General features: G+C 37.9%; 2 protein-coding genes across 2 annotated transcripts; one reads left to right on the top strand and one right to left on the bottom strand.

Moving 5' to 3' along the window:
• The first annotated feature begins 301 nt into the window (after positions 1-301).
• On the top strand, positions 302-4,813 carry HSP101 (heat shock protein 101). Its single transcript, XM_078312045.1, has 6 exons — positions 302-1,653; positions 2,056-2,519; positions 2,610-2,950; positions 3,174-3,453; positions 3,680-3,877; positions 4,291-4,813. The coding sequence occupies exons 1-6, from the start codon at positions 501-503 to the stop codon at positions 4,600-4,602; spliced, it is 2,748 nt and encodes a 915-aa protein (XP_078168171.1). The 5' UTR covers positions 302-500; the 3' UTR covers positions 4,603-4,813.
• A 5,338-nt stretch (positions 4,814-10,151) lies between these two features.
• Positions 10,152-12,913, bottom strand: CCD8 (carotenoid cleavage dioxygenase 8). Its single transcript, XM_078312617.1, has 6 exons — positions 12,527-12,913; positions 11,542-12,285; positions 11,232-11,425; positions 10,850-11,039; positions 10,659-10,761; positions 10,152-10,555 (listed from the first exon to the last, which is right to left on the bottom strand). The coding sequence occupies exons 1-6, from the start codon at positions 12,800-12,802 to the stop codon at positions 10,383-10,385; spliced, it is 1,680 nt and encodes a 559-aa protein (XP_078168743.1). The 5' UTR covers positions 12,803-12,913; the 3' UTR covers positions 10,152-10,382.
• Positions 12,914-13,618: the final 705 nt, after the last annotated feature.

Raw genomic sequence — 13,618 nt, 5'->3', positions numbered from 1 at the left:
AGTAAATTTTAGTTCAAACTTTTTCTATTCCCGTTCCTATTTCCATTCCCACTGTACAGCCAGGACCTCAAAGTTTGAGATATTCCAGAGGATGCATATACCTCCCGGGAGCCGGGACCGAGTCACCGACCCATAACCAACCTGTCTGTGGACCATTAGCAAAATCAAGCTCCCAAATTACAAAAGATTAGCTCCAGACACACGTGGCACAATCCTAGAATCGGATTAAATTCTCCATCCCTGTATCTGTCCGTTCAAATCTCACAAATCCCCAGAAGTCTCGCGCGCTTTCCAGTACCTTCCGTCTTCTTCCCTTTCCTTCTCTGTTATTCCAGACTCGACCATGACCGTCTCTATTCCCCCTTTAAATTGTCGCCTCTTTCAATTCGCTTCCTCAAGAAATTCGAAAAATCGAAAGCATAGCAGTCGAGAACACACTCTAAAACTCTCCCAATTCAATTTTCAGTTCGAAAGAGTTCAATTTCTCAGTCTGAAGATAAATGAATCCCGACAAGTTCACGCACAAGACAAACGAGGCGCTAGTGGCGGCGCATGAGCTTGCGGTGAATGCCGGCCATGCTCAGATCACACCTCTCCACCTCGCTTCCGCTCTCATTTCTGACCAGCACGGCCTTCTCCGACAAGCCATTACCAACTCCTCCGGCAACCCCTCCTCTGCCGACTCCTTCGAGCGGGTCGTCACAAACGCCTTGAAGAAACTCCCTTCTCAGTCGCCTCCACCAGATGAGGTTCCCGCCTCTACATCTCTCATTAAAGTGATCCGGCGAGCTCAGTCCTCACAGAAATCGCGCGGCGATTCTCATCTCGCTGTTGACCAGATTATTCTCGGTCTGATTGAGGATTCTCAGATCGGTGATGCACTGAAGGAGGCTGGAGTTAGTACATCCCGAATCAAATCGGAGGTGGAGAAGCTCCGTGGTAAAGAAGGTAAGAAAGTAGAGAGCGCATCTGGAGACACAAATTTCCAGGCTCTTAAAACGTACGGCCGAGATTTGGTCGAGGTTGCAGGAAAGCTCGATCCAGTCATTGGTCGGGATGAGGAAATCCGCAGGGTGATACGAATTCTCTCTAGGCGCACGAAGAACAACCCGGTTTTGATAGGTGAACCAGGTGTAGGAAAAACGGCGGTTGTAGAAGGTATTGCACAGAGAATAGTGCGTGGAGATGTTCCGAGTAATCTTCTAGATGTGCGCCTTGTAGCTCTAGACATGGGTGCACTTGTGGCAGGTGCTAAGTACCGAGGTGAGTTCGAAGAGAGGGTAAAATCAGTTTTGAAAGAGGTAGAAGAGGCAGATGGGAAGGTTATACTGTTCATAGATGAGATACACTTGGTGCTTGGTGCCGGTCGAACAGAGGGGTCGATGGATGCAGCAAATCTGTTCAAGCCTATGCTTGCAAGAGGTCAATTGAGATGCATTGGTGCGACAACACTGGAGGAGTATAGGAAATATGTGGAGAAAGATGCGGCCTTCGAGAGGAGGTTTCAACAGGTTTATGTGGCTGAGCCTAGTGTGGCTGATACTATAAACATTTTGAGAGGCTTGAAGGAGAAGTATGAGGGGCATCATGGAGTGAGAATACAGGACAGGGTTCTTGTGGTAGCTGCTCAGCTATCGAGTCGTTACATTACTGGTAAGTAGTTTAAATCGTAATTTTTCTGTAGACTTTCAATACTGGGTTAGGTGGCTTAGAGGAGTCTTTAGTATGATTCAGTTCTAAACTTCAAAGACCATTCCATCTTAAACAATTTAAAGTTCAGTTGAAAGAATAATGATGAAAAATTGAAAATTATAACCCTAACTAATGTATAGTAGGATAATAAGTTGGGAACAGTAGCTATTATGGGTAACAGTAACAATTGCTGCTATACATAAATTACTCTTTTTATTGTTATACGGCTATTGTTTGATACAGTTGTATACTAAGATTGGTACAGGCCAATCAACTAGGCAGGAATAACAATTGTATGTTGTGATTGCTTGATACCCATTATATTCAGTTTGACTTACTATTGGTTGTGTTAATTTCTTGTAGGTCGGCACTTGCCTGACAAAGCGATTGACTTGGTAGATGAGGCTTGTGCGAATGTTAGAGTTCAGCTGGACAGCCAGCCAGAGGAGATTGATAACCTAGAAAGAAAGAGAATCCAGCTGGAAGTTGAGTTGCATGCTCTAGAGAAAGAGAAAGACAAAGCCAGCAAAGCCCGACTTGTTGAGGTCAAGAAGGAACTGGATGACTTGAGAGACAATCTTCAGCCTCTGATGATGAAATACAGAAAAGAGAAGGAGAGGGTGGATGAGATCAGAAAACTGAAGAAGAGGCGCGAGGAGCTGTTGTTCTCTCTACAAGAGGCTGAGAGAAGAATGGACTTGGCTCGTGTTGCCGACATTAAATATGGTGCTCTGCAAGAGATTGATACAGCCATTTCCAAGCTGGAAGGGGAAACTGGTGATAATTTAATGCTAACAGAAACTGTCTGCCCTGAACACATTGCAGAGGTACGTTTGAATGTCCTTCTGGTTTCATAAGGAAAAGGTTTTACAATATTATATATTTGTGAGCTAATGGAAGTTTTTAACCAATTTTAGGTTGTTAGCCGTTGGACTGGTATTCCAGTGACGAGACTTGGCCAGAATGACAAACAGCGGTTGATTGGTCTGGCAGATAGGTTACATCAGAGGGTGGTTGGTCAAGACCAAGCAGTTGATGCCGTGGCCGAGGCAGTTCTGAGGTCTCGAGCTGGTCTGGGCAGGCCACAACAGCCAACTGGGTCATTCCTTTTCCTCGGTCCCACTGGTGTTGGGAAAACTGAGCTTGCAAAGGCACTCGCGGAGCAGTTGTTTGATGATGAGAATTTGCTGGTCAGAATTGACATGTCGGAGTACATGGAACAGCACTCAGTTGCACGCCTGATTGGTGCCCCGCCTGGGTATGTTATGATTCAATTATTTACTAATGTTTTACTTACTGCAGATCTGGACTTTTATATATTCAAAATAATTTGTGCTTCAAGATAATAAATGCTAGATTACTCTTCCAGTGTGACCCCCATGTAAAATTGCCCAGTATGAAACTGATATTTCTGAAATAGGCAGCTTGATTACTGATTTTGCTGCATGCTTACATGTATTTTTTTTTTGTTGTACAAACAGCTATGTTGGACATGATGAAGGTGGCCAACTGACAGAACAAGTAAGAAGACGACCATACAGCGTGATACTCTTTGATGAGGTAGAGAAGGCCCATGTGGCAGTGTTTAACACACTGCTTCAAGTGCTTGATGATGGTAGATTGACTGATGGTCAAGGCAGAACTGTCGATTTCAGCAACACTGTTATCATCATGACCTCAAATCTTGGTGCGGAGCACCTCCTTACAGGGATGTTAGGTCATACTTCCATGAAGGTTGCTCATGAACTTGTCATGCAAGAGGTATGTTGTTATCTTCGTTTATTATTGTGTAAATTACAATTTGAATGTGAATTGATGGGTTTTTTGTGTTCCCTTTGGTATGCAATTATTAAAACTATCAGTAGAAAACACAAATGGAAAAAAGAATCTGACAATCACATATTTCTTTATGTATTTGCCATTGCTGATTGCTTGTGTGCTGATTTATCTGGGAGATTCTGAATGATTTTCTTTCTTGAAATTTCAGGTCAGGAAGCACTTCAGGCCTGAACTGTTGAACAGATTGGACGATATAGTAATATTCAACCCATTATCGCATGATCAACTCAGGAAGGTGGCAAGGCACCAGATGAAGGATGTGGCTGTACGTCTGGTAGAGAGAGGCATTGCCTTGGCTGTCACTGATGCTGCATTGGATGTTATTCTCTCTGAATCTTATGATCCTGTAAGTAAAATAGGCCCATAATTTGCTCTCACATATCCTAATACAATTTATCATTAAAACAGTAATGCTTTGGTAGGTGATTTAAAACTGTTAATGGATGAAGACTTGGCAAAACTTTTTCAGCCTTTGTAAAGCCTAGTCTTTGTAAAACTCAATTCAGGCTGAATTATACAAGTGTGTAAAAATAAAACAGGTCACAGTTGGTAGTTTAGTAAGTCTGAGGTCTTAAACAAACTTTATGCTCAAATGGGAAAGATGAGAAACTGAAACAATGTTTCCATCATGTCAGTATGGTACTGGTGGGCAACAAATTATAGACTAATTGTAACAGTATTAACTGTAAACCATTTTTAAGCCAGTCTTTGCTTTGTTATGTGGATTATGTGACTGACTCTTGTAATTAATTTCTACAGGTTTATGGTGCGAGACCAATCAGGCGATGGATAGAGAAGCGTGTAGTAACTCAGCTATCAAAGATGCTGATCCAAGAAGAAATTGATGAAAACTCCACAGTGTACATAGAAGCAGTGCAAGGAAAGAATGAACTAGTGTACCGAGTTGAAAAGAATGGTGGATTTGTGAACCCGAAGACAGGGCAAAAGTCGGATATACTGATCCAGGTGCCGAATGGAGCTATCAGGAGTGATGCTGCTCAGGCAGTCAAGAAGATGAAGATCATGGATCCTGATGATGAGGATGATGTTGATATGGATGAAGTAGTGTAAAGGTCCTTCAGTGTTTTCTTCAAGTATGAGTCGAGTCAGATACCTGTTGTTTTTATCGTTGAAAAATGGGTCTTCACTGTTTGAGCGGTTTATGTGGAGAGTGGATGTGATCATGGCTTGTTTTTAACCGGTGTTAAAACTGGAGTAAGAAGTGTATTCTGTTTGAATAATTATAAGGAACCTCCACTCCCATCCCCTCATTTTTTCCGTACTCTCTCTCTTCCTTAACTGTCATATATCTCCCTATTAATTTCACTAAAAATTTCTTTTTATCTCCGCATTAAATTAGACTGTCATTTAATATCAATCTCCGCATTAATTATGTCTTCTTCTAATAACAATTTTCGTATTAATTATTCTTTTAAAAACAATATCCGTATTAATTATACTGTTATCTAATAACAATCTCCGTTAATAAATGCTTATCTGTTAATTGATGTTCAAAAAAATATTTATCATTATTTCTGAAAAGTATTTACCCTTGTAACATAGAGTATTTATTCATGTAACATAGAGTATTTATTATTATGTCTGAGAGTATTTATCATTGATGTTTTACTGTAAGTTGCAATTATGTCTGAGAAGTATTTATCTATATAATACAAAGTATTTATCCATATAACATAAAGTATTTACCATTATTCATGAGAGTATTTATCATTGATGTTTTACTAAAAGTTGCAAGTATGCATGAGAAGTATTTATCCATGTGACATAAAATATTTATCCATATAATGTAAAGTATTTACTCATGTAACATAAAATATTTATCATTATGTCTCAGAGTATTTATCATCGGATGAGGGAATTGTTTATTTAATGATCTCCAGTTGTGCGGAGACGATTCAAAAAAAAAAAATTTGTGCATGGACAATTAAAGGATTGATTTATTCTTTTTATAAATAGAGATAATTGCATAGGGTTTAATACCTGACAAATTCAAGTTAAATACTTTGATGCTTGAAGTTAAATACTAACAGTTTTTTAAATGCTCATTAATGATTGAGCGGTCCCCTCATGTTTAATGGTTCCCAGTTGTGCAGGGACGATTCAAAAAAAAAGAAAATTTTGTGCGGGGACAATTAATGGATTGATTTATTCTTTGATAAATAGAGATCATTGCAGAGGGTTTAATACCTGACAAATTAAAGGTAAATACTTTGATGCTTCAAGTTAAATACCCGCAATTTTTTAAACGCTCATTAATGATTGAGCGGTCTCCTCATATTTTTTTTGGCAGTATCTGCGGGAATAAATGCGAGGATAGACCTGCAGAGATTGTTATCTTGATCCATTCTGTTTTTATCGTTGAAATTTTAAGTTTAAGCTTCTAATTCTTGCCCTCTCTTTGTCGGCGGTTTTTTTTTCAAATCTGTTTTATTTACCGTCTTTCGGTGTTATCGGATATGATGCTCCGACTTAAGTAAATTTATAATTTGTAAGTATTTAACTATTTGATCAAAGCCTCTTAGAGGAGTGCTATTGTCAGGTAGGTCAATAATTACACAAATTGAGTGTTCAGGGAAAATGTGGCACACTAATTACAAAAATTGAGTGCTTAGAGAAAATTTGATGTCTAAATAGCTGTTTTATCCTACTCTCTTATTTCTCAATCAATTAACACAAAAAAAATAATAAAGAAAAAGTGAGGTGAAAAATATATTGTATTTCTAACAGTAACTCAAGGAAGGTACTTACTGCTAAAGTCGCCCATCTTCTAATGCAATTCTAACATTGACCAAAGTTCTGGAAATCCATAAAAAATCCTGCCGATACGTTTGCCAAACCCACATTGTAGATGAAATTAATATTTCATACGCAATGTTTCAAATAGTGACACACTAGAAAAATAGTGATGGATACACCACACTTTCTAGGAAGCTCCGCTGCCTCCTAGGGAGTAGGGGTGTCAATGGGTACGGGTCGGGTGGAGACATTTTCATATCATACCCATTAAAATTGATCTTATTCATATCCTACCCATACCCATTAAAAATTGATCTTACCCTACCCTACCCTTACCCGTTAATATTATCGGGTAACGAAACGGTAGCGGGTGAATAATGGATAATACTAGTATAATAATTAGTTTTATTATATTTTACAAATTAAACATCAAAAACTCATTCATTTTAACACATATATAATTGCATTTCTAATAAAAAATAAAATAAATGTGCAATCAATTCCAACTAAATTATTTTTTATAAAGAATAAAAATTTAATAACACGAATATACATTTAAGTGGGTTGGAAATTGAATTAAATATACATTTAAGTGGGTTGAAAATTGAATTGAATATATATTTGGATTTTATAATTACCCTATAGGGTAACGGGTATGAAATAGTCATTACCCATACCCTTATTTGTTTATTTAACGAAAAAAAATTCTTACCCATACCCATACCCAATAAGCTAACGAAAAAAAACTTACCCATACCCGCCTTATCGAATACAATACGGGTCGGGTAAACGGCTAAAAAGGTACCTTTGACACCCCTACTAGGGAGCATCGCACAAAGAGAAAACAAAGACAGGTTGCAGGTTTGAGAGTCGATCGGCTCCTCCGCACCTCTCCACCCTGCCCCTCTATCCACCCCTCTTCGTCTGCCCGGTTCAACTTGCTACGTTTCAACTGAGCGGATGGACTCGTTCAAGAATTTCGCCGCTTGTTGTATTTTCCGTTCGTCTCGAGTTTCCGGGTTCGACTGAGGGTTTGTGAATTCATTCTGCCCGTAGCATCTACTATATATATATATATATATATGAATAAGGTATGTATTTTGGTTGTTGACGATGACGAGAACGCAACGAGTTGTCTTCTTTCTTCTCTCTTTCTTCTTCTTCCCCCTCTCTCAATGGTGACTGTCCTGGTCCGGTTGATTCAGTTCCCGGTTCCGGTTTGATTCAGTGTCATCTCGGTTGGGTGGTGACTGTCCTGGTTCGGTTTGATTCAGTGCCCTCTTCTTTCCTCCTCTCGAGTGGTGATTGTCCCGATCTAGTTTGATTCAGTGCCTCTCGGCTGTAAACTCCTCTGGGCGGTGTCGAATTCAAAAAGAAGATGACGTTTCGTCATCAAAAAGGGTTCGATGCGGCATAGTCCGCGGGATATGCAACTCGAAGAACTTACTGTTGTGTCTACATTCTCAGAGAAGAAAATCGAAATGCCCTACTTGTTATTCGGGCGCGAATAGATCAATTCGCATTCTCTGACTTCAATTATCTTTTATTTTCTAACATAGCAAATTAGATGATTGTACAAGTAGCAAAATATATAGTTTTTAATGCTTCTTAATTTTAACAAAAGAAATCTATGTAATAGCTACTTTTTAAATCATTGGATCAATGCAATCGCCTACGGGCTTTAAACCAAAAAAAAAAAAAAAAATTCATACGCAATATTTAGAACCAAGTATTTGTATTTCCATCATATTGTACATCAATATTTTACAACTTAATTGAAACAAACAGAATTGTACATCAGTATCTTACATATATATACATACTAAGAACCAATACTAGATGCTAAACAACTTCAAACTACTGGTCATCAAAAAGAAACAGAAAGTATAGTGCAGCAAAAAGAGAGTATGTAAATCCTCTATCTCCATAATTAAGCATGTAAATGTCCTGATCTGTCAATAACTTTGATTAAAAGATAAAATTTCGAATTGAGTATTAGCTCTCTGACCAAACATCTTGATCCTATGCATATCTTTTTTTTATGTATTTTTACGTGTAGAAGTTTGCATGCATCATTTTTATGTTTTTTTTACATGTAGGTTCAAATTTATTTAGACATATAGCCGTCACACGTATTCGACACATGCAAAATGTATCATCTTTCTGGTTGATCCTGATTTGTTTCTATTTTTAAATGTCATTAATAAATGATTGATCGTGTTTTCAGTTCTTTCTATTTTATTTTATATTATTTGAAGAATGTTATATTTGTCATTTAGTGTGTTATATTGTTTTGAGATTTTTTTTATAAAAGAATGTCAAAAACTATATATGTTATTTAATATGTCATTTAAAAAATATTACTTATCTGTAGATATCATTTAAATATCATTTAAAATTTATTATTTGTCAATTAGTCTATTACAGACGCTATACTAGTAAACAATAAAGCACGTGCCATGTTAGTGATATAGTTGGCCTGCTGATTTAAAACCCTCCGTATGTGTGTAATGTGAACCCCCGATTATGAGAAAATAAACTGATGAGCTACATGAACTCAGAAAAAGCTTACCAATCAATACCAGAATGGGAGGATGGGTTGTGTAAAGCAGTAGCCAAACATTCAGAATCAGTAAAAAATGTACAATCACCCAATTGAATTACCGCCCTAATGCCATGAATTAGACTAAGAGCCTCCATTTGAAAACATGAAAAAACATAACTAAAACCAGCACCATATTGTAGAATTCCATCCTTGAACAATACGTACCCTGTACCCCATCAAGTGGATCCTTAAAGGACCTATCAACCCAATAAATAAACTCATTTAGACATACATGTGCTCATATCACATCTATAACTAAGTGTTTTTTTTAACATTAGTTTCATAATGTTCCATCCCTGCAATTTACTTGACAAAAAGAAAAAAAAAAATTCAGAATTAGCAAATAAAAACAACTTTTACAAAAAAAAAGTAAGATTAGAGTGAACTCCTAATTAATAATGTAGACCATCAATTTTAATCCAATGCTTATATAACTATATTAAAAAATATATTGTAATATCCATAGTGGGTTCAGAAATTAAAGAGAATCATCAAATAACCAAACAAAAAAAGAAGAAACAGATTGGATTAAAGAAATATAAAATCTTAGTACAAGATATATAAAATCTTATCTAAACTCATTTACTCGAACTGCATTGATGGAAAGCTTCGACAAACTCAAAACTAGAAGATGAATAGCTTACCTTCTTTAGAGCTTTTGGTCGAAAATTTGTTGGTAGCGACAGAGTCCGTCTCTAGCTAATTAATCTCTTTATCTTGCTCTCTTGCTTGAAATATGAGTTTTTAAACTTGCTTGTGTTGAGAATTTCAGCATAGATGAAAATCACACAATTTGATTTCACAGTGAGTTTTTCTACGATTGATTCTACGATTTGTGATTTATTTCATTTTTTTTTCTGTGCATGCATGTTAAAGAGATTAAGGAGAAATGAAATATGAAGATACGGGGAGGAGAAAGAAAATATGGGTTTAGAACAGATTTTTTTGTATCTCCGAAGAAGGGACCTTCCTTTATTACCTTATTAATTGAGAGTTTGAGACAGTTAAGATGAGAAAGAGAGTAAAGGGTAAAACAAGCATTGAGACATAAAATTTTCTCTCAACATTTAATTTTACAATTATTGACTTGAAAATGGCAATCCCTTCTGAAATAACTTGCTTTCAAAGAAGGCAAACCACAGCCATGCATTTTCGAAGTATTAATTATTTGGGCTTATCGTCTATTCTGAACTTCTGCGGGCTTCTTTTATACTGTATTTGTAAAATGGGCTAACATGAAAAAAGGCATGCCTTACTAGCTGTAATTATTTAATTGATAAATACATATTTACATCACCATTTAATATAAGAACTATACAAACTTCAAATCAACAACTCCCTGAATCCTGAGACATGTAACTAGCATATTATACCTACAGGACAGACCTACACCTAGCTGTGCTCTTTTTTGAATCCATTGTTTTTTTCTCTTTTTAGTAGTTATCTTGTACATTTTTAGCTACAGATTTCTCTGCTTCCTTGGAACTATTCACAGCATACTTGTTTTCTCTACTCCCTTGGAAGTTGGAACCCAGCAGCCATGCAACCCGTATGGGAGCCCGTATGGAAATTTGGCACGAGCTATTTCCTTGAAACTGGAGGCATCCAGTACCAGTGCGTACCCACCTCCATTTTTGGCGCTGACTATTGATATCAGAACTCCTGTACATAGACCAAGGCAATAATTAATTAAGATTCTGGCCAAATCAAAATGTATTTTCAAAATGATGTCATATATGAGAAAAAATAGTTCTGGCAAACTGACCATCATCTTCCCGGGTTGCCCCTGGCCTTGACACAAAGAAAGGCTCAGATGGTACTGCACCGTCTTCGTGCCAGTTCTTCGCCCTTTTTGTTAGGAGATCAATCTGAAACATTATCAGAAACTTAAATTAGCACTTCAAGATTAGTATACCATAACTGAGTGAGTTTGAATTGTATTAAAGGCATTGTTACCTTGGTAAGGGTATTCGGAAAATTACAAGGGCGCCGGGCCCCACAGGCGTAGGCATATCTGTACTTCTTGCCCAGGTAGGCTGGGTTGATACTGCACATGTCCATCCCTCTTCCATGCTCCTCTGGGTCTAACGCCGCATCAAGCTCACCGATCGGGTATCCATCTAGCGGTATTCTGAACCTTCCAACCCTGCCATAGAAATTGATTTCTTTTATAAATATAGTACTGATTACATGCTAATTTTCACTTAATAATATGATAAAGTGGATATGCATGGCCCGATTTTATTTAACAGAACACAAGATTAGTGCCGACTCACGAGTACACTATCCCCTCACATTAGCTTTATAAGATGGGAGGAAGAAATTATATTTAGTTTACCTAGCATCAGGTAGCACATCGAGGCCGGTGGAAGACCGCAAGTTTTTAAGCCGAAGTAAATCCAGAATGCTTGCATCACCATTGTGCTCGCAACAATCGGCAATTATAGCGGTAGCACGACCTTGCTCATCCTTTTCCTCGTAAGCATTTATGAAATGGAATGTAACAAATGGCGGGACCTCGACACTCGCTACCTGCACATGCAAAACAACGTAATACATCACTAAATGATTTCAATGTTACAATCAGGTAAAACCAAGTGTTAGTCAATGTCAAGGTGAAACAGAAAGGAAAAAGGAAAATGACTTACAATTTTTCCACTAGCTTTGCACATGACATGCATGTAACTCCCCGATTCGGGGTGCCATTCGAACTTGTAAAGTGGTGTCGGTTCAGCACGCAGGAGGTTTTGCACACAGTATCGCAGGGGCATTTCTGGAACTATAACATAATTCTCTGTCACTGGGAAAGAATGGACCCATCCTGGTGCGGGCCCACCTCGGCAGTTAACTCTTCCAATTACTTTCCTCTCATTGCTACCCGACTCCATCCTAGCCACAATATACCCAGGCCGTACCAAATCAGGCAGTAATGTTAGAAATTCCGACTCAGTCACGATCGGATGTGCCGAATGGATGAACCCTCCCAAACTATCAGTATATTGAAACCTCCCGATCGTATCAAGTGTGTTTGGGTCAATTTGGATCGAACCCTTTGTGGTCTCGGTCAGACAAAGCACCCGACCATCACCGAGCTGTATAACACCTGTGTTGGCATTGTCAGTGAGTGACGAGCCCGAGAACAAGCTTGCCAGCTCACTGACATACGAAAGGAAGTTGTTGGTTTTCGGAGTCTCAGAAAATTCGCGGAAGCAGAGGCGGCGGTTTTTCCTGGCGGCTTTGTAAGCGTCGGACTCGACCTGGCGGTGGCCGGCACTGACACGGCCTTTGTTGAAGGAGACACGTACCAGTGTAGCATAGCCGTCAAAAAGGTGGCGGAAGTGGTGCTGGTCTATGTTCCATTGACCTGGTCCATTCCTTAGGTATGTTCCATCCTACAAGTTGGTTAGATAATAATTAATATTAGTTAGTCAACATTAATTTATTCCCTAATAAGTAATAACAATAATAAAAAATCTAACTTTTTCATTCTTTGTTATTTGATGTCTCTGTTTTTGTCGACTCATATAAAAATCATGCATATATGATTGAAATATATACATGAAGATATAATACTCCTGAAAGAGAATTGTTATTGCGAATCAATTATAGTACTGGTATATATGTATATCATACCAGCCAAAGCGGTATCTTCCCTTCCACGGACAATTCTCCGGCCCACCTCTCTTGCCTGACACTAGTCCAAGCTGATATTTGACCTGTGCCTGTACCGTCCGGCTGTGCTGTCTCAGTCCAACGAACAGGTACAGTAACTCGTGGCTCAGTTGCAACCTGTGAAATCACAGAATGACGTAGTTTCTTCTCAAAGTGAGTGCCACCAATAGAAGATGGTAATGGTGAAACCATTGGTTTCATATGGGGAGGAGGGGAGAAAGATAGCATGGAGGCCATGAAATGGAAGGATGTGTGCTTTCGTCTATGTGTGTTTTAATATCTGTGCGGGTGCTGGTACACTGGTGCAAGTTGGAGGTGTGTAAGAAGAAAGGTACCAGTTGAGGTTTTGGTGTATTGAAACCTGGGTGGGGGAATTTATAGGGATTGCTTGAACCCTACAAGCCAAGTAAGCGTCCCCTGATTTTTCATTGGTTAACTCTTATTAATGAATAATAATAATTTTTAAATTAGAAAGGGTTGATGAAATCATCATGCATCTTGTATTCGCAATGTTATGCATATAAAAATCTCTCATAAAGAACACATAATAGTTCATCCATCAACACATTCTTTTCTTTAGAAAAAGTGACAACGAATTGGCATGTATATGTTTGTTCAAATAATAATTTTGGAATTTGGAGGAATTATAGTACCATCGTTTATTATACTATCTCTCTGGGTTTTTTTTCTTTTTTTCTTTTAAGGTTGGCTTTGAAGCCAACAATTAAATTGACAAAAAAAAAGTGTTATTTACAAGAATACGCTCCTCAAACTAAAACTTAATTATCTAGCATAAACCATTTCCAATTGATTTAATTAGGCTAATTAACTCAAATGTAGTTTTTTTTTATTGTGAAGGATATTAGATAGAAGAAAACCAATATCTAATTTAACATGCTTTTTAATTAAGTTGGAGAACATTTAAATTCTCTTTTTCTTATTCTATATGACATCAGTAATTCGATCGGTCAACTAATGGATGGTTCAAGAACCTTGACATACTAGGTTATATTATTAGTACTTTATTAGCTAACATGGAATTAGCCTAAGCCC

This window comes from Carex rostrata, chromosome 12 (assembly GCF_964058835.1).
Source record: "Carex rostrata chromosome 12, lpCarRost1.2, whole genome shotgun sequence".
Lineage (NCBI taxonomy): Eukaryota > Viridiplantae > Streptophyta > Magnoliopsida > Poales > Cyperaceae > Carex > Carex rostrata.
The sequence above is the reverse complement of the archived record's forward strand: the minus strand, read 5'-3'. Positions and strand labels throughout refer to the sequence as shown.